The 20,203-nt window shown below is 33.9% G+C and overlaps 6 protein-coding genes and 5 pseudogenes across 11 annotated transcripts, besides 2 other annotated features; 5 read left to right on the top strand and 6 right to left on the bottom strand.

Moving 5' to 3' along the window:
* Nucleotides 1-85: 85 nt before the first annotated feature.
* Nucleotides 86-2,807, bottom strand: TVAGG3_0480890 (Meckel-Gruber Syndrome (MKS)-like protein family; the record flags this gene model as incomplete). The annotated part of the gene is made up of 1 exon (XM_001314253.1): nt 245-2,785. One exon carries the CDS (start codon nt 2,783-2,785, stop codon nt 245-247), a length of 2,541 nt encoding a protein of 846 aa, XP_001314269.1.
* A 319-nt stretch (nt 2,808-3,126) lies between these two features.
* On the bottom strand, nt 3,127-3,863 carry TVAGG3_0480880 (uncharacterized protein; the record flags this gene model as incomplete). Its single annotated transcript, XM_001314254.1, has 1 exon — nt 3,413-3,856. The coding sequence occupies one exon, from the start codon at nt 3,854-3,856 to the stop codon at nt 3,413-3,415; it is 444 nt and encodes a 147-aa protein (XP_001314270.1).
* A 291-nt stretch (nt 3,864-4,154) lies between these two features.
* Nucleotides 4,155-4,281: a mobile genetic element.
* A 35-nt stretch (nt 4,282-4,316) lies between these two features.
* Nucleotides 4,317-5,273, bottom strand: TVAGG3_0480860 (uncharacterized protein; the record flags this gene model as incomplete). The annotated part of the gene is made up of 1 exon (XM_001314255.1): nt 4,317-5,273. The coding sequence occupies one exon, from the start codon at nt 5,271-5,273 to the stop codon at nt 4,317-4,319; it is 957 nt and encodes a 318-aa protein (XP_001314271.1).
* Nucleotides 5,274-6,538: 1,265 nt separating this feature from the next.
* TVAGG3_0480850 (protein of unknown function, DUF4106 family) lies at nt 6,539-6,869 on the top strand (the record flags this gene model as incomplete). The annotated part of the gene is made up of 1 exon (XM_051235851.1): nt 6,539-6,869. A coding segment is annotated over one exon (331 nt), but the record flags the coding sequence as incomplete, so codon positions are not given.
* Nucleotides 6,870-7,382: 513 nt separating this feature from the next.
* Nucleotides 7,383-8,527, top strand: TVAGG3_0480840 (protein of unknown function, DUF4106 family; the record flags this gene model as incomplete). Its single annotated transcript, XM_051235850.1, has 1 exon — nt 7,383-8,527. A coding segment is annotated over one exon (1,145 nt), but the record flags the coding sequence as incomplete, so codon positions are not given.
* A 467-nt stretch (nt 8,528-8,994) lies between these two features.
* On the top strand, nt 8,995-9,777 carry TVAGG3_0480830 (protein of unknown function, DUF4106 family; the record flags this gene model as incomplete). The annotated part of the gene is made up of 1 exon (XM_051235849.1): nt 8,995-9,777. One exon carries the CDS (start codon nt 8,995-8,997, stop codon nt 9,775-9,777), a length of 783 nt encoding a protein of 260 aa, XP_051093673.1.
* A 121-nt stretch (nt 9,778-9,898) lies between these two features.
* Nucleotides 9,899-20,203: part of a mobile genetic element that runs on past the window's edge.
* TVAGG3_0480820 lies at nt 11,828-12,363 on the top strand (annotated as a pseudogene). Its single transcript has one exon. A coding segment is annotated over exon 1 (536 nt).
* On the top strand, nt 13,430-14,379 carry TVAGG3_0480810 (annotated as a pseudogene). Its single transcript has one exon. A coding segment is annotated over exon 1 (950 nt).
* TVAGG3_0480800 lies at nt 17,060-17,883 on the bottom strand (annotated as a pseudogene). Its single transcript has one exon. A coding segment is annotated over exon 1 (824 nt).
* Nucleotides 18,126-18,601, bottom strand: TVAGG3_0480790 (annotated as a pseudogene). Its single transcript has one exon. A coding segment is annotated over exon 1 (476 nt).
* On the bottom strand, nt 18,849-20,018 carry TVAGG3_0480780 (annotated as a pseudogene). Its single transcript has one exon. A coding segment is annotated over exon 1 (1,170 nt).

Raw genomic sequence — 20,203 nt, 5'->3', positions numbered from 1 at the left:
CGAATTATTAAGTCAAATTAGTTCGATAAATTTCGAAAGCAAAAAATCTCAACCATTATGAAATATTAATGAGTAGATTTAATTCTTTTCCTATGATGGATTATAATTTATTGACTTATGGCCAATAAAACGGAGAGGTTAATGGTTATGAATTTCTGATTTGAGTTATTTTGAACTTTATTTAAAAATAGTATATAACAGAATTCATATCTTTAATATTAAAATGTTTACAATAATAAAGTACTTAGTTAAGGAAGAAACGATTATCGATAAGAGATTTTCTTGCCAAGTTTCTCTTAGCAGCAGATCTCCAAGCTGCCATCATAACTGCATCGATAATGAGTGTCACGAATGCAGCAATAGGTGTTGACGATGCTTGGTAATCGACACAAACGAAAAGTAATAAATCGAAAAGTGCCAACAACCATTCACCATAACCGTCGATGGCTTTTCTTAATGAATTTGTTGATTGTGCATAAAGTAGGGATCTCTCTGGTGGTTCTGGTGGCATTCTAGAGAGTTTGTAACCGAAAGGTGTCTTCCAAACATCGTATTCTCTGTCTTTTCCTTCTGCGCCGAAAAATCTTTGCAAAAAGACATTTAATTGTTCGAAAGAAGACATAGCTTCAAGAGAAACAATTGATGTATTTGCTCTCTTCAAATTCTTCGGTCTCATGTGATGCATCTCAACTATTCTGTCGTAGGCTTGGTATAATGGTTCCCTGAGCTTAGGAGCAAAGAAGCATTCGTAAACTTGTTCTGGACGGTTTTCTGACAACGGTTTAATTGACAAAGCTCCTTTTTCTGCTTCTGAAATACTCTGTATCAATTTAATGTCTCCTTCATCTGCTGGCTTCATTGCGCGGCCATTTAGATAAATAGCCCAGCTTGGAGACAACAAAGTTAATACAGAAACATTTGCTGTACCACAAAGACGTGCGAAGTCTTCATAAGGAGAGCCAGAAATGAGCCAAACAATACGTGTAACGATATATTGGAAAATTAATAATAAAATGTAAATAAAAGTGACAATTGCGAACCTTAAAACTCCGTAATTCGATCCTGACTCGATTAACGTTGAACTTGGAAGAACAGCTTGGAGTTTGTCAACTCCAAAGCCTCCGAGAATGAACACGAGGGTGATAACTGTGAAAGGAATGTTGTATGACCTTCTTGTGTGTAATTTAAGAAATTCATTACCAACAAGAATGCGGCGCCACGCTGAAACAGGGATGGATGGACGACGTGGCTCCCAATCAATGAGAAATGTCTCTGAAGTAAGCATTAAAACGTACTTAATGACTAATCCGATGAATGATAAGACCCAAGCGGCCCAAATAAAGCCTGTAAGGATTCCAAACTCGTTTCCAAGGATTGTATACTTGGAGGATGGTGTCCATTTGTAGGCACAGAAGATTGCAAATGAGAAAACAAATGCCATTATGAATAATAACCATGCAACTATGTTGAAAGCTTCTGCAAATAGAGCAGCAATGACTTTGAAGTCAATTCCTTCTGTTCCATAACGTTTAACTGTAACAACTGCACGATAAAGCCAAATAATAATACAAATAATGGCTAAAACGATGAGAGTGATGAGAGCAGCCTCCCAATATGATTCAATATTTGTTGAGAATTCAATGGAGAATGAATAGTTGCTGGTTGTAAAGGATTCAACGTCAAGATAAATTGGATAATCTGATTCTTGAAGATCTGAGCGGCGAACTGTTGTATATCCAACAGTAATGACTGGTATACGTTCCTCAGATGTTTCATTGAAGTGTTCGAATTTAATTGACATTGATGAAAGATATTGAATGAAAATTGGGTTTGTATAATTATCCAATGCGAAGAAACGACGGAATAAACGTTTCTTACGTTCAATACTTCTCTGATTTACTGGAATTTCATTTGCATCGCGATATGATAAAACATTTACAGGAATTGGACGTAAAACATTTGTTCCTGAAACTTCTTGTACTAAGAATGGATCGTAAACATCGGTTGTTGTAGAATTAAATATATCCATGATGTTTACTTCGCATTCGCTGACGTAACCAGTTCCGTAAAGCTGCCACATGAGATTTACGTCGCGTTTTTCAGTGCAAATGTCGAACTGGTTTGTAAGAGGTACGTAGCCAAGGAATGTTCCGTTTTGACTGTAACGAGCTAAAACAATATTTATCTGTTCTTCTTTGGAAAATGTAGTATTCATTATATGCTCATCTATAACTTTGGATGCTTGAACTCCGTATTCTATGAATGGACGATTTGCTGGCCAGTATTTATATTCATATGTTGTTGAATTTGCTGCTGGCAATGCGTTGTAGGCAATGCATGCTGGGGAATGGGGATAGTAGCTGGAAAGTGCACATCCTGAAGCAACAATTTGGCAAGGAGTGTACATTTGAGCGTAATTTGATTTGCATGCTTTAACGGCATCATCTAATAAGTTGCCGTAATCTGTACTGAGTCTAGATGAGAATTTATCGGATTGATCGAAGAAAACAATCATTTTTGATGAGAGTCCTGTTGTATTTTCAGAAACTACTGCTGTATCATATAAAACTTTTGTGCCACTTGCGTAATCAATGCATGTCATTTCGTCTGATGTTAAATCTATGACTTGTGATGATGAATTGCAGCGAAGTAAACCATCTATATAGTTCATTCCTGAAGGAATTGTTGCACAACTATAGTTATATGTACTATAGTAGTTGCAATTCTCTAAAACAGGTTTGTTCTGATTAGAGGATGCAAAACTAATGAGAAATCCTAAATACATTTTATGATAACGTTAGTAAATTTTCTATAAAAAATTGACATTCTATAAAGAATAATAAACTCCTGATATTTATTACACGCAAAATAGAAAGAATATGAATCAGTACGTAGAGTATCTTTGTTTCGTATGTGTTTCATCTCAAAATCTTTTAAATTCCTAAAGAATAAAAATATTGTATTGATTTGCAGCAATAAAACTCAAGGAATGTAGTGTTTTCCCTAAATTTATGATGGATTATCACTGGCATTATTCCTTATTATTCAATAATTGAATATGCGATTGAAAGCTTTGAAGCAATATCTTATTCAATAAATGTCATTGTATGAGATTCTCTTATTTCACACGAAACATACAGTAGATGAAAATCACCGAGATCTTTATAAAAATTCAAACTCTATATTTACAATTTTTCATGAAGTGAGTATCCAGACATGAAATGTTTTTAAAATTTTAATTGCCAAATGCAATTATATGGAATGAAAACATCTTTATATAAAAATTATTGCAACAATAACAGTGTAATTTAGTATGGATAATATTAAATCACTCTTTGGAGAGTGAATAAACAAATGTTCAAACAAAAATAAATATGGAGACGTATTAGAATGAGATATTATTATAATTTTCTTAAATCTGGTCAAATATTGCATTCGAAACACCAGAAGGATGTTCTGGAGCATGTTGAACAATACTTAAACTTGTCGTATCAATTTTTAATGAAGGAAAGTATTCAATTTGAAAGCTTGAATATTTATTCAGAGAAGCATCAGCTATAAGCTCTAAGTGTGGTATTTCACCTTTAATGTCAAGACATGTTTTATCATTCAAAAATAATTTTCTTGATGAACCAGTCCATATATATTTTTTGATATTTTCCTCAGCTTGGGCAAAATCAACACCTTGTGGTATCGCCGTTTGTCTTTTATGACCTATAAAAGAATCAAAGTGTTCCAAATGTAATTCTTTTCCGTCTTTTCCGATGCAATGAATATACCCAATGACATTGCCATCAACAATATCAAATGTGTAATGTCTAGGTCTATATTTCGGCAGCTTGGATATTGAGTGCATTGTATAATTTTTTTCTGTTAGTGGCGTATTTTGACATATGTAAATTATTATTAATCACTTAATTGTATTAGAAATAAATTTGCAAGCAATTTTTGCCAATCCGATTTCAATTCAAAATTCAATGGATTCAAAATTCAATGGATTCAATTATTCAAAAGGCAAAATTTTTCTAATTCAAATAAATTAAACCACTTTTCGTAAATTAATGAGAGGTATCTAAAAACCATATTCTTTCCATTTTCAAGATTATTTGATGAAAAATCAACAAATGATATTTTCAGTTTCATCCTGTGTTGATTTAAGGCTGCACTTACGCCCATCTGACTTTAATTCAAATTTTTGACAACTGGCGTGAAGCACCATTGAAAATTAACCTTAAACATATGAATTGAAGGCCATGTCATAGGGGCGTAAGTCCACCCTTAAGTTATGTCGATTGTTTTGTTATAACTCCAAATTGTTAACGTCTGCGAATAATTCTCATAACTCTTTTGATTTCAGCAGTTTGTGATTTTTCTTTAATTGGTATTATAGGCTGATCATTATTTGTTGTCGGAATTATCAAAAGAGGGCATTTGTTTTCAAATGAAATATCTGTATTCTTGAATATTGGAGGTGAAGCAGTATTATCTGAATATGCATCACTGTTATCTGTTGTTGAATTTTCAAATGTTATTGTACTCAGTGAGGCATAAAAAATGTAAGGAACTTTATTCTCACGAATAAAACAATAACTCATGAAAATATTTGAATAAAAAGAAGAAATCAAATCTCCATTATTTGAGCTTTTATTCCTTATATAATTACATGATGTAACTTTAAATGTTAATGATATTGATGAGTGATAATTAATTTGATTAACTGATTGGTTGTTTTCAATGACATTAACACAAGTTATGTATGAATCAGAGGCAATCGAGTTTATTGAATAACCCCCGTTCCATTTTTTAACTCTATTTTGTGTGATATTGCATTCATACATGATTGTAAAACCATGTCCCATGTTAGTTGTAACAGAACAGTCTTGCTCTGAAGTGCCACAGTTGGAAACTAAAGTTTCATTAGCATGATTTTTATAACTTTGAATATGTGAAACATATATGTAAAATGAAGAGCCATCACATGAATTTGTTGAGTTGATGAATGAATTTTTTGTTTGAACAAATTGACCTTCGCTTCCAAAGAATAGAGAACCTCCATTTTGTGATCCAGAGGAACATGATTCGAATTTATTTGTATTTACGTATGTTTTAGCAGTATCAATTGTGGTCGAGATTCGAACAGCACCATTTGGACTTAATTCATGAAAAAAACAATTTAAAATAAAGTAATTTAAGTTATTTGATCTGGAAAAGTGTGAGTTGTTGTGAAATTCTTCATCATAGTGTGATCCAGAGAATACAGATTCCCATGTCATTGGTTAGGACTTAGTATTTTGTGTTTAGAATAAAAAAACCTTAACTCTCTCAAATATGATCGGAGATTCAAACAAAGATTGAATATCGTTAAAAATTTGATGTATATACAGTTTGATTGTTTGTTGCAAGTTTATAGCTGACTATTGTCTTTTGACGATACATTCAAATTTGAGAACTTGACCAAAATATATATTTTAAAATATAATAAATAACAATATTTCGTAAATTTGAATTTGGATTAGATCACATTATATTTATTTAGATCTGAAATTCGTCCATTACTAATCGAATTGCAGTTTTTTTTGGTAAATGTAAGAGTTTTCAACCATATATATATATCAGTATATTATCTCACATAATTCTGGAACATTATTTCAAATCTAGCACAACTCTATTTGCCAGCAATCATCTTCATTTTTTTGAATCAGCGATATACATGATTTAAATAATATCATTTTCATATTTTATCGAAGCATTCATGATGTGTAAAAAAAAAAAAAAAAAAAAAAGGTAGTGGGGCCTCCAGGCACTTCGTGCCTTCTAGCCCTGAGGATGTTTGGTATAATGAAGTTTTTTTTTCTTGGGATGGCCTTCCAGGCACTTCGTGCCTTCTAGCCCATAAAAAGTTTAGTATAAATGAAGTTTTTATTCGGAAAACCTTCTTCTGGGTCGAAAAACATTATATAATGTGTCGCTTTTCACAAATTATATATGTTTTCATGTTTTGTCATGATTTCATCGTAAATGTTTTGTCATGACTTCATCGTAAATGTTTTGTCATGATTTCATCGTAAATGTTTTGTCATGATTTCATCGTAAATGTTTTGTCAAGACTTCTTCGTAAATGTTTTGTCAAGACTTCTTCGTAAATGTTTTGTCAAACATGAACGTAAATGTTTTGTCAAGACTTCTTCGTAAATGTTTTGTCAAGACTTCTTCGTAAATGTTTTGTCAAGACTTCTTCGTAAATGTTTTGTCAAGACTTCTTCGTAAATGTTTTGTCAAGACTTCTTCGTAAATGTTTTGTCAAGACTTCTTCGTAAATGTTTTGTCAAACATGAACGTAAATGTTTTGTCAAGACTTCTTCGTAAATGTTTTGTCAAGACTTCTTCGTAAATGTTTTGTCATGATTTCTTCGTCATAGGCACGGAGATAGGACGGTTATTTTACAAAACTGACAACACTTTGACCGAGTAGTTTTTTGTGCTGAACAAAAAGTGTCATATAAACATCTGTCAAAAACCGTTTTTTACTTCACTTAAAATGCCACGTAAGCTACGTAAGAATATACGTAAGAGGAAGGGAGCATTGAAACATCCAATAGTAAAACTGACACCACAACAACAGTTGCAACAACAAATGATGAATGACCCCACTATGTTGCAACAAATGTCAAGCAACCCTATGCTTTTAAACCGAGTTATTGGTGCACAGAGTGGAGGTTTAAGAGCGGCACTTTTAGCGAAAATGGCAGGCTATGGTGGAGCTGCAGACGGAACAGCTTATAACCCTCAAAGTCAAATGAATTTGAGTTCACTCAAAAATCAAATAACAGATGTCAAAAAGTCAAACATAGACATACAGAAACAAATAAGTGAAAACGAAAAGAAACTAGAATATGACAGACACACAAAGAAACTCAATGAGTTAAACGTAGAAAAAAGAAGAAAGAAGAACAACTGAAAGAACTAAGTACAGAGGAATATGCGAAAAAAGTGTCAGAAAAAGCAGCAGAAGTAGCAAAAATGGAACAAGATGTTATAAATTTGAAAAACCATACTACTCAATATAAAGTACTGAAAGATGAAGAGATAAAACAAAAAGCCCTGAAGACATATATGGATAGCGATGAGTATAAAAAAGAAGTTGAAGCAAATGTAAAGGCAGAAAAACTTTTACAGTTGCAAAACCAAACCGTACAGTATGAAAACTTAGCACAAGAAAGTAAAAATAACGACGCAGCCATGCAAAAGGCAATGAAAAGCGCAGAATATATAAAAGCTAATAATGACTGGTTAGATGCCCAAGCCAACGCTAAAGCAGCCCAACTTATAGGGTCAATAAGGACAAAATACAAGCGGATGAAGACAGTTCAAATGAAGCTTTAATGAATGCTGACTTTAAGAACGCCTTCGAAGCTCTTCATAGTAAGGTGAAACTAGTGAACGACTTCTCATCTGGAAAGAAACTGAAGTCTGAAGGTTTCGACAACGAGTTAAGAGAAGTAGCACAAAATATGACGAAAATAACAGATGCAGCAACGAGACAGGCAGTTCAAAGTGCCTATGACGCCGTTAGAGCAACTGTTGTGGAAAGTCAAGAAAAAGAGTTACAACAGACCAAAACAGACCTAGTAAATGCTTTCTTAAGAACGAAAAGTCAGGTAGGACATTATGCTGCAGATGGAACATATGTGCCAGCTGGTGGAACTTATATACCACCAAACCCTCCAAGAGAAGCACCTGCACCAGGACTACCTAAAACATTTACATCGTCACATGGACACAGACACAGGCATGCACCAAAACAACAACCAACAGTTCAAAATCCAGCACAACAACCAACAGTTCAAAACACTGCACAGCAACCAACAGTTCAAAACACTGCACAGCAACCAACAGTTCAAAACCCTGCACAACAACCAACAGTTCAAAACCCTGCACAACAACCAACAGTTCAAAACCCTGCACAACAACAACCACAAACAGAGCAAGGACATAAAAGAAGTAGAGAACAAGGAAACCAAGAATTCTTAAAAATGCTTAAGGAAAATTATGGTTACCCAGATACTCTTGACTTTAGTGACAGATATAAAGAAGCTATTAGAAAGTTCAAGGAAGGAAATACTGACCCGAACCTATTTAGCTTTATGGTTCAGCACCAAATGGGATATAATTTCAAACCTGGAAAATACAAGCTCGCTAAGGGATATGATTTAATAGCATATCATCCAAATGACATGACTGAATTTACTCCGAGATATTTGGTGTCAGAGCTAAATGATAATTCAACTCTCTTCATGAAACGCGTAAAAAATAGAGACGGAACGAAAGAAGAAAGGTTTATGAGTCCGGATGACTTAGATAGGGAACTTTTTAAAAACGGTCTCGGAATATATGAAATGCCAGCAGATGAGGTACAAGAAACTCCACAGGAAGAAGTTCAGATACAACCAGACATGGAAGAAATAGTTCAGCAACAACAGCTAGAAGAGCCTGAAGGAAACAAACAAGTCCCTCCTTTGGAAACTAACTTCACAGAACTAGATGAAGATTTGGAACAGCCGAAAAATCTTGACCCTCAACAAGTGTATGCGGGGAATATGGAATCTTTCAAGAGTCTAAGAAAAATTCGGCTGACATAGTAGAAGAATATCGAAAAATGTTCGCCGACATACAAAGAACTCCAACATCAGATGAAAATATTCAGCATAGAATGGGAGTACTGAAAGAAATTGTACGCAAATACAATAATCCTTTTTACTTACGACCATATAACGTTCAATCTTTGGCTGAACCGGAGAAAATAAAAGGTTAAATTTCAACAAAACATATAGAAATGAAACATTGTTTAAAGTTCATTCAGAACCTAACCAATATGGAAACAAACCTACTTTTGTTTCTGCAGACTATGGAACTACAATGAGATGGGGTCATAAAGCTAATCCGGATAGGTGGTTCATAAACTTACAACCACAATTCCAAGAAGTTGTAGACGCAATGGAAGTGAATGGTGAACCAGATATAGCTGGTATTTTCAGCGCGGCTTTAATGCCATTGAAAGATATGAAAGATGCAGATATTTTGGACCAGTATGAAATGAACATGGCTGATGGAAATATAACACCTGACGTTCTAGATTTATCTCAAAGAACTACACAGAACCATAGAGATGGTATATTTGGTGAAGAGTTTAGAAAGAAAGTTAGGGAGGGAGAAGGAAGAGAACCTATTGTACATGACCTTGCAAACGAAAGTTTACAAAATGTCATAAAAACTTACTTTGCAGACAATGAACCGAGAAGGGATGAATATTTAAGAAAACTCAAATGGACAGTACCAAATGAAATGTTAGTATTGAAAAACATGTTCCTTGACAAAATAAAACCAACTACAGAAATAAATGACGCAAGACTGAAACATTGGGTAAAAGCTTTCCCATTCACAAAAGATATTATTGGTAACATGGAAAGAAAACCAGAATGGCTACAAAAACATATATTTGGAAACGAGCTTATTCCATATGGACAAGCTATATTTGAAGAGCTTGAACCGGAAACTCAGGAAAGAGTCATGCAAACAATACGCGAAGACTCAAATACAAACTATGACAAAATCTTTCTAGGATATAGGTTACCTGAGATGGGCGACCAGAGCCCAAAGGCAAAAAGGACATGGAAAATTTACAACATACTCGGTGAACATGAGGCAAAGATGCAACAACTTGAAGCAGAGGGCAAGTTACCAAAAGCGACACCAAAGAAGAAGAGTAGAACAAAGTAAAGCTTGGTCCGAGTGGGTTCTATTATGATATATAAATCCAACTATTCTATATTTTTACCCATATGAAATGTACGCCGCTCAGAATATAACGCCAACAGTTTTGGATGCCATGAACGGAAATGTTTCCGAATGGTATAACGAATGCGACAATGCCATTAGAAGGTCAGAAATAGTTCCTGGAACTTACGAATATACAACTGCTGTTTCTTATGGAAACGTAGGTGAGTTTGGAGAAGGTTCTTCAACAACAGTAGATATTGCTTGCGACAGGTTTCATATTATTTCTATTGACAACTCATTCTTATACGTGGAACAAGACATTGAAATAAAACCTTCTGCCAAGTTGTCTGACAAGAAAGGTTGCAATGGAATTTTCTATGTCGGATACCAATATGCTCCAGAAGTTTTCATGGGATATAAGATATATTCTAACTCTGACTTAGTTCAAACAGTAACATGGGCAAACTATGAATGGTTCGCTTTGAGAAACTCAGTACAACCACAAGCTAGAGAACAAACAGACCAGTATGCAAATATTGAGAAAATAAGAAGACTTGACCCTAACGTTCCAGGAGTTTATGTTAACCTTTCTGGTTCAGATGGAAATGCTGCCACTAAAGTAAAACTGAAACTTAGAGTTCCTTTGTCATCTTTCCTCATCTTCAGGTTTTTAAGATACTTGCCAAACTGGGCAGGAAAAATTTCTATCGAACTTACTCCAAGCAAAAATAACTTAGTCATTGCACCAACACAAGACCCATTCACTCTTACAGACGTAATGGGAACAAATAAAACGTCATTCGCCGACTTTTGCAAAGACAAGGTTGACTTAGACTTTGGTTTCTCAAACTTCAACAATGAAGTAAACTATTATTTCAATGCTGCTGGAACTGCTTGGGACCCAGTTAAGTTCACATGCGAAAAATTTGAATGCAAGAGAATAGAAAGCAGACTTGCAGTCTATATGTTGGACCAGATATTTCAAATGCTTTAGCTGCCAAATATATTGCAGTTCCACTTATGTTCCCTATACACCAAATATCTGTCAAAGACTTTGCAGGTGAAGTTGGAAACCAAAGTGCTGACCCAGGTGCAAGAACAGATATTGCTTTAACAACTGCAATGAAACATGCAGATACTATGTTTGTACTGTTCAGACGAACTATAAATGACTATTCTTGTTTCTACAACCCCGGTATTAAATATCATATAAACATAGATGGCAAATATTATCCAAGAGAAGAATATTCTACAGTTGAGGATATGAGGTCATACAACTTGACATTAGATGCTATGAACTTTAACAACAACTTCACAACAACTATTAACCCTGAAATGCAAAGTTCTATTATGCCATATGTGAAAGTATGGACTCATACAGGAGGTCAAAAAACTCAATATACAAATGGAGACCGTTCAAACTTTTGGCTTGGCATTCCATTTGCTGACTCAGAAGACTTTATGGGTGGTATTTCAACTGTTGGTACTGTACAAATACAATATACTGGTGACAGAGACGGTCCAGATGAACTGAGAGCAAAGAAGTTTACAAAACCAATAGCACTTTTCACGGAAGATGCTCTTTTGAAGATTCGTTCGATGAAACCTGCTGGGGCTCCTCAGATTGGCATAACGACAGCTTCCATCGAGCAGATTTTGGCAGCAGGTCAGTAAGTTGTTCTTGAACTGACTTCTCTCCGTCAAATATTGACAGTACGCCAGTTTTGACATAATATTGTAAGATAAACTTTCCTTTAGAAATATCTGTAAGTTTTGAAGTTATATTTTTGTCTGCTTCAAGAACTTTCACCATTTCAGTTATACCAACTTTCTTTGCTTTATGAAAATATTTTGGTTCAGCAAAGACTGCTATTCTATAACATTTTCCATTGTTTGTATAAAGAACTATTCTGTCAATGTATTTGTATTGTTTGTGTGTGTAAACTTTGTTCTGCTTCAATTCGAAGAGATACTCGAATACGTCCATCTTTTTATTCTAAGTAAAATGTCATTTCCGAAAAATAGAAGCGTGAGTGTTTCAAAAGGTTTAATGGCGGTGGCAGATGTGAAGTTAAATTCACCAACTCAAACAAACAGTCAAAGTGTTGTTGTCAATGTCAAAGACAGAGATGTTGAAGTGGGGAAACCATACGAAGACGAAGATGGTATAGCAATTGTTCCTGTAAAAGAACAACCAACATATCCTGAAGTTAGCAGAGACTTAAGTTCTGTTGCAGATATTCGAAACGACTACCAACAACTTAAAGACAAACTTCAAACTCAGGAGAAGATTTGTCAAGCTTTAGGTATAATGTTAAACTTGGTCGAACACAACCCTGTAAAAGTGAACTCATATGTCATTGCACCTCATGAAGTTTTGAAAGAACTATTGAAACTTTTGACAGAGGCAGACGATATAAACATCAAAGAAATAGAACCGACATTAGTTGCTGTGGTGTTTCATATAATGTCATTGACAAGATATACGTTATGAAAGGAGGTGAAACGTTGAACTTAAAGTATAGTTTCCCAGACGTCATAAAAATATTTGACGACCACAACATTTCATTAAAATTTATTTGCTAAGTAAAAATGTCAAAACTTCTTGAAAGATGTTTGAAGAAAAATAATATAGACTTTATTTCATGTAAAGGACTTTACACACTTTTGAACGATATGAAAGACCCTGTTTTGTTTGTTCGTGTAGACAAAGGAAAGTTCTATGTCTTTACAAAATATTTGAACTTCTTAGACAGAGACTTCAAGAAACGCCATGTGAAAGTTTAGATGAAGTTCTTCTCCACTTTCAGAAAAACTTTTAAATATATATAAATGGCAGAAGATATAATGGTTTATACTATTACGACTAAAAACCCTGAGTCATATAATTCTATAACAACAAACTTACAAAGTCCTCAAGGACGGTATTGTAAACTAACCTTAAACACAATGACGACTAAAGCCTGTTTTGCTCTTTTGACACCAGAAGACTTTATTGTTGTGAATGGTAAAAAATACTCCTTTGAAGATACTTACTCAGATATACCACCAACAGGTTTTGTTGACTTATTTAATACTTTAAGGACGGGTGTAACATGTGCTGCAACTAGAGCAGGTTTCATTATGTTTGGATGTCCGACTGAGTTTACTATAAACAATATGAGCTATAATACAAAACTTATTTCTGGTTTTTACTACCAACAGTTTCCTATAACAGGAAAGTGTCATACAAGGAATGTCTATTCCATTGACATTAAGCACACCAATCTTATATATTGTTTCAAACTTAGGTTCAAAGTGTTATTCGAATGTTGACAGAAACTATTATGACAAAAGATACTTATGCGTATAAACAATACTTTCTCTGCTGGTTTGCCTATTGTTCATTCGAATGCAGAATTTCAACCTTAGTGAACTCAAACACTTTGGCAAGTATAACGTTGACATTAGTTGACGCAAACTTTGTTCCTGTAAAACTTTTATGTCCTATGTATTTGTCAATGACGGCAGAAAGTTTCGAATTGGAAGATGCAACTGGTGAAAGTATTGTATTACAAGAACAACTTCAACAACAAATAGCTCAAGAACAACAAATGCAACAAATGCAACAACAAAGTCAAGAATAAAAAAATATTTTTTTTATTTTTATAAAATGTACAGAATAGATGTTTCAGATTTTTATGACTTCCAAGCATTCAGAAATATGTGTCCATTTAGAGACTATAACAAAGCAGTCGAGAATTTGAAACGTTTAGTCATTTATGTTGACTCTGCCCCAGAATGTTATGTTATGAAAGAATGGGATGTTGTCTTTAACAAACCTAAAGCGACAATAGTGTCTGAACAAGAATGTAGACAGAAACTTAAGAAAATAAAAGTTGTACAAGTTGGAATGAAGATGTTAGATGCTTGGGATATCTTATTGTCAAAGTTAGAAGATTTTTCAGTTCGAGGTATAAAGTTTTATACACCTTCTCCAAACTTCTATTCTATCTTCACTGGATATAAATATGAACAAGTAGAATGGAAAGAAAAATATTATAGAAGCTTGGTTAGACCATGTCAAAGAAATTATATGCAATGGAAACGAAAGAGTCTATGAGTATATCTTATGTTGGTTTGCAAATATCTTACAACATCAAGTGCTAAAAATGAAACTGCTCTCATTATAATTGGAAAACAAGGAACTGGTAAGAACACATTCTTTACAGATATCTTATGCAAACTATTAGAGGGCTATTCGAACCCTAATATGACAAACTTAGAAAACATCTGCGGTAAATTTAACTCCTCAATAGAGAATATGAAACTTATAGTATGTAACGAACTTCAAAGTATAGATACAACAAAAGTTTTAAACTCAGATGCTTTGAAGAGTCTTATAACAGACAAAGTTGGAGTTGTTGAAAGAAAGTATAAAGACCAAAGAGTTTGTGAAAATGTTGCAAACTTCATTATGGTTTCAAACAATGTTGTTCCGATGAAGTTAGAAAGTTCTGACAGAAGATATGTAGTTGTCAGAACGTCAGATTCTCATATGCAAGATACAGAATATTTTGACAACTTAGCAGAAACTTTGACATCTGACTTTTACAACCACTTGTTCTCATATTTTATGACATTAGATATTTCAAAGTTCAATCCAAGACAAATTCCACATACCGAAGAGAGACAAACATTGTTAGAAGCAAACAAGAGTGTATATGAACTGTTCATAGATGAAACTGACTTTGTGTCATTAGATGAAAGGTCATTGTACGATTCGTATAAACAATATTGTCAAGAATATGGTTATATGACAGCGTCTAAACGAACATTCTTGGCAAATGTCAAAAGTCTTTTAGATGTTCAGAATGGTGTATATACAAAAAATTTTTATGAGTAAATTTTAAAAAATATTTTTTTATCCGATAGAAAAGATGGCAAAATTCATCTCAGTAAACAAGTACATGTCAGGACTTAAAGAAGAACTAGACCCATTCACATATTTGAATGTTTACTTCTACCATTTTGAAAAGTCTTCATTCAGCAAAGTTTGGAACATCGAACCAGTTAAGTTTGCTATTGTGACTAAAAATGGTGCGAAATTTGAAGACTTAGACATAGAAGGTTTGTTAGCAGTCAAAGAAAATTTTGACAGAAGGTTCTCAAACCTTAAAGAAGGCAAAGCATACAAACTTGTTATACCTTATGAACAAAGAAAGCAGACGACTATGAATATTATGAGTCTAAAGTTAGAAGTTCAAGGTAAATTGGGTAAAAAGATTTTAGAGTCTAAGCCAGTGTTTACTCCTAAAGAGGAAGAGAACATTGACATTGACCAGAAATGTTCTAAAAATAAAATTTTATTTTTACATGTCATATCTCCCCTTCTCTGGAACTGGTTCAGGTTCTTTCTTCTCTTCTACTTTCTTCTCTTCTTCTTTCTTTCTTTCTTTTCTTTCTTTTCTCTTTCTTCTTCTCTGGTGAGTTATGTCAAATTTCTCCGAACCATATTTCTGTAAAAGTTCTTTGTCCTTTAATAGCTCATCTATTCTGTTTTCTATTTCATCTTCAAGAACAGCGCATGTTCTTCTTTGCATTCTAAGAAGTTTTGTTGGACTTCATCTCTCCAAGAGGCGTCATCTCTGTCAACAAGTCTGTCATTGACAAATTTTAAGACTTCTCTGCTTAATGTTTTATGGTTCTTGTCATATTCCCAGAAACAGAACTTTAGAACAAATTCACCTTTCTTGTTTACACTATGTAAGATTTTATGGTCGACAGATGTTTTGCTGTCGAAAAGCTTGTCTCGAATATAGATAGCGAAATCGCTAGACATTTTCTAAAAGATAAAAATTTTAATTTTTCTAAAAATATGTTAGAAAAAAAAGTTTGCTGACATTGACAAGAAATTTGAGAATGTTTTAAACAAGAACAAGAAAGTTAGAAAATGCTCAGATAAAACCTATACATGACAAGTTCTTATTTGCTCAGAATGGTATAACAGGTCTAATTGCACCACCTGGGTCGGGTAAGACTTTCACTTATCTTAAAATGGCTGCACAACAACAAGAACTAGATGAGAAGAACCCATTCTATGAGTTAGTTGTTATTTGTAGTACTTCTGGTCAATTTGACCAAACCGTCAATTCGTTCAAAGATATTATAAAGAAGTCTAAGTTAGTATGTATAAAGGATACTGAGTTGTTAGATTGGATAAAGAAGTACCAAAGAAGATTTTGAAGTATAGCTATAAATGAGTATATAAATTCTAAGTTTAAAGACCCAAATGAGGAAATGCAGAGAATATTAGAGAAGAAACACTTCAGAAACAAACAGAAAGAGATAGAATACATTTCGAAGAAATTGCAATCTTACGATTGGAAGACTTACCCTCATAGGTGTCTTCTTATTTTTAGACGACTTTGCATCTCATTTTGTTAAAGAACAGAGAACAAGATATGTGTCGAATTCTTAAGAAGCTCAGACACTTTAACATCTCAGTTGTCATATGTGTACAGACAGCAAAGAGTTTAAGTAAGGATGTTAAAAGAATACTTACTGACATTATACTTTTCCCCGGATTGTCCGAAGACGATTTCATGGAACTTATGAAAGAGTCCATGGCAGGTAAGTTTGACAGATATGAACTATGGGAGAAGTACAAAGTCATACAAGACCCTCATACTTCTTTCAGAATTCATATCTACGCGAACAAAGTTCAAATTGTAAAAAGTCAAGCGTAAAAAATCTAAGTGTTTAGTCTTAGTAAGTCTGTTGTGGTGCTGGGGCTGTCGGTTCTTCTGGCTTTGGAAGGCATTCAGGAAGAGGAACGTCAGTCATCCGTTTGTGTCCTGTCGGATGGAAGAACTTTTCCAGTTGTCGGAAAAAACTTTTTCTGTCGGAAGGAAAATTTTTTTCCTGTCGGATGGAAAAATTTTTCCTGTCGGATGGAAAATTTTTTTCTGAAGTTCGACCAAAAAGTTCTCAATTTTCGAAAATTTGAATGGTTTACGGACGGACAACTGGAAAATTTTTTCTTGTCGGATGGAAAATTTTTTCTTGTCGGATGGAAAATTTTTTCTGTCGGAAGGAAAAACTTTTTCTGTCGGAAGGAAAAACTTTTTCTGTCGGAAGGAAGAACTTTTCTTGTCGGATGGAAGAACTTTTTCCAGTTGTCGGGAAAATATTTTTCTGTCGGATGGAAGGACTCGGAATGCCAGAAGGATTTGACAAGCCAATTTACTTTATAGAGCTACCTGAGCCATCTGAAGTCAAGCTTGAAAAATAAATGGTTCATCTACCCTACTTGTTTGAAGTTGTCAAAATACTCTGTTATTTTTTCTTTCAGTAGCGGTAAGTCTTCTTTGAAGGTAAGTATTGTACAACCTTTAATATCATAGTGTGTTTGAGGTAACGTATCTTGAACTATTTGTTTCACATCTTCATTCGGTGTCATTGAAATCGGTAAGTTTTCGCGATAGAACCAATTTCTGTCAGATTTGTAAATCTTAGCAAGGTCGTAAAAGCTTTTGTTGTTTCTTCTGACTAATGCAACATAACCAATCTCTGTCTTCTTCATTTTCCATCTCTTCAGTATAAATCATATACTTATAGTTCTTTTCCTTTCCTTTTGGTACGAACGTGGTATTCTTTTCTGAATGCTTTTGTCTTTTGCTTCAATGACTTCATCTTTTGCATGAAGTTTCTTTTCCATCTCTTCACGTTCTTGTCTATGAATTTCATCTAACATCATGAAAATATAACAAGCATAACGAGGTGAAGCCCACATTGCTACGGCATTTACTAAAAGTCTATGAACATAATATCCTCTTAAATTTATTGGCAAATTTTTACGATTTTCGTACGGAATCTCATTCCTCGGTTTTTCGAGGGTAGCAAACATATGAGGAAATTCTTCTAAAGTTCTTTTGTCTGTTGGTTTTCAAACCAATGATATGCTTGCTTTGTAGAACGAAGAGCGTTCAAAATACTTTGCATTTGGTACATATCGTCTTTGACCGAACGAATGAGACGTAACTGTTTGTTATACTGTATGTACTCGTATTCTTCATTTATAGCTTCATGGACTATAACTGTTGTTGTGTTCTCTGTTGTTGACATATCTGTCTTTACATACAAAATAAAAAAATAAATAAAAATAAAACTAACTTTATTTTTTCTATCTTAAGGAAATTCATGAAATTTGTGCTGAATTCAATAAAAATATAATTTAGGGTAGAAGGTTAGATCTAACCTCCTTTCTACCCTCTTTTCTACCCCAGTTATTTTATAAACGTTTTACATGGTAAACGTTATTTTTTAAATTTTGTGAAAACTCAACGGTTTGACACATGCCCTAAAAATTATAGTTCATCTAACATCATGTAAACATGCATGCATAACGAGGAGAAGCCCACATTGCAACAGCATTTACAAGAAGTCTATGTACATACCAACCTCTTAAATTTATTGGCAAATTTTTACGATTTTCATGTGTTTTATGCAAGGCCGATAAAAGTCGGTCTAGAGAAATTTCACTGTTTTCATGAGTTTTAGGCGACCCCGAAGGAAGTCGGTCTCGCTGTTCTTCACTGTTTTCAGAAAAAAGTCGGTCTCGCTGTGCTTCACTCAAAAGTTCTTGTGTGCTTTGGTTTTTGAACCAGTCGTCTGCGTGTTTAGTGTCTGGAGCAAAACATGCTGTCAAAATACTTTGCATTTGGTACATATCGTCTTTGACTGAACGAATGAGACGTAACTGTTTGTTATACTGTATGTACTCATATTCTTCATTTATAGCTTCATGAACTATAACTGTTGTTGTGTTCTCTGTTGTTGACATATCTGTCTTTACATACAAAATAAAAAAAATATTTTATAAAAAATTAGCGTTATTTTCTGACTTTCACAAAAGACCAAAAATAAACGCTTTACATGTATTTTTCAGCAACTTCGTCAAATAATTTTATAGCTTTATCTATCTCATCCACTTCAAACGTTTCTTTACCTTTTATGGGAGCACCATATATTTTCTCAAACTTTTCAAGTAGTTCTGTTTCAGCAGCTCTCATATCGTTAACTAACACAACCTTGACTCTATTGACTGTACTGTCATATCTTTGAGTTATATTATATGTCCTTCCTATCTTATATCTCTTTGTATTGAAGTCCTTCGGTTTCTGAACGATGTAAAGTAAGCCTTCACTGCAACGTTCCGTATCGAATGAACCATATGTTATGAAGTTATATCCAACAACTGGGTCAATCCATAACAAAACTATTGGTATAAGACTTTTGTCTATAAGATATGCTGCAGTTCCATAGAATCTTACCGATATCATAAGCTCAGGATTTCTTGTCAAAATTTTCTGAGTAGAAGCAATTTTAACCCAGTCCTGCGGTCTCTTTCCAGATGGAGATATAATGTCTGACAAAGAATATTTGTTGTATTTCTTTGAGTATCTTACGTTTAAATCACCTATTCTAACCACTTTGGTGTCATTGTCTATCTTTCCAACTGTTTCAAACTCAATGTTTGTCATTTCTTTCTTTAAGTCTGCATAGTCGTTTCTCATACGTTCTATCTCTTTGACGGAGTAGTTATATTTCCTAATTGCTGCTTTACATTTAGAACATTGCGGGTTCATTTTTGCGTTATATTCTGAAACCTTACCTGCTAAAACAACTAAAGCGTCAATGGTTTTCTTTAACTCAAAAAGCTGCTGGTTTTATCTGTTCATTCCATACCTTACCTCTTCTATCTTTATCTATCTGCCAAACACATTCAGCAACTAACGAAAAAAGTTGTCGTAGGTCTTAAACTCCCGGGTTTTGTAAAGGTCAGAAACATTCTTATATACCATGTCGCAATCTTTGTCCATAACCTTATGGTTGCAATGAAATCCTAGAAACTCATAGTTTACCTTTCGTATGAACTTCTTTATTTCTACTGAGTCAGTTGCTTTGACTTCAATTTCGTCAAATTCAGGAATGGTTAGTTTTTGTTGTTGGATTTCAGGCAATTTGGGTAAATGGTCGATGAGGTCCTGCATTTCATAAAGATACTGTTCATTTGTTTCATCCTGTGCGGTACAGTCTAAATTAGATGTTAAAAGTTCTTGCTTTATCTTCTGGATTTCTGTTTCAAAAGTATATGAAGAAGGAATGAAGCTTTTCATTTCTACTAACATTGAAGTTGGGTTCATGACTAACGAGTTTGGTGCTGTTGTTTGAATTGTTGTTGTGCCGATTGTTGACATTTTTATTTTTTTATACAAAATAAAAAAAAATAAAAAAAATAAAACTAACTTTATTTTTTATTTCGGGAAAATTCATGAAAATTCAAGAGGTTAGAAAAGAGGGTAGAAGACAGGTTAGATCTAACCATCTACCCTAAAATATATTTTTGGGTCCTTTACACTCATTACGATGAAGAAGTCTTGAC

This window comes from Trichomonas vaginalis, chromosome II (assembly GCF_026262505.1).
Source record: "Trichomonas vaginalis G3 chromosome II, whole genome shotgun sequence".
Taxonomy (NCBI): domain Eukaryota; phylum Parabasalia; order Trichomonadida; family Trichomonadidae; genus Trichomonas; species Trichomonas vaginalis.
This window is presented reverse-complemented; position numbering and strand designations above follow the sequence as displayed.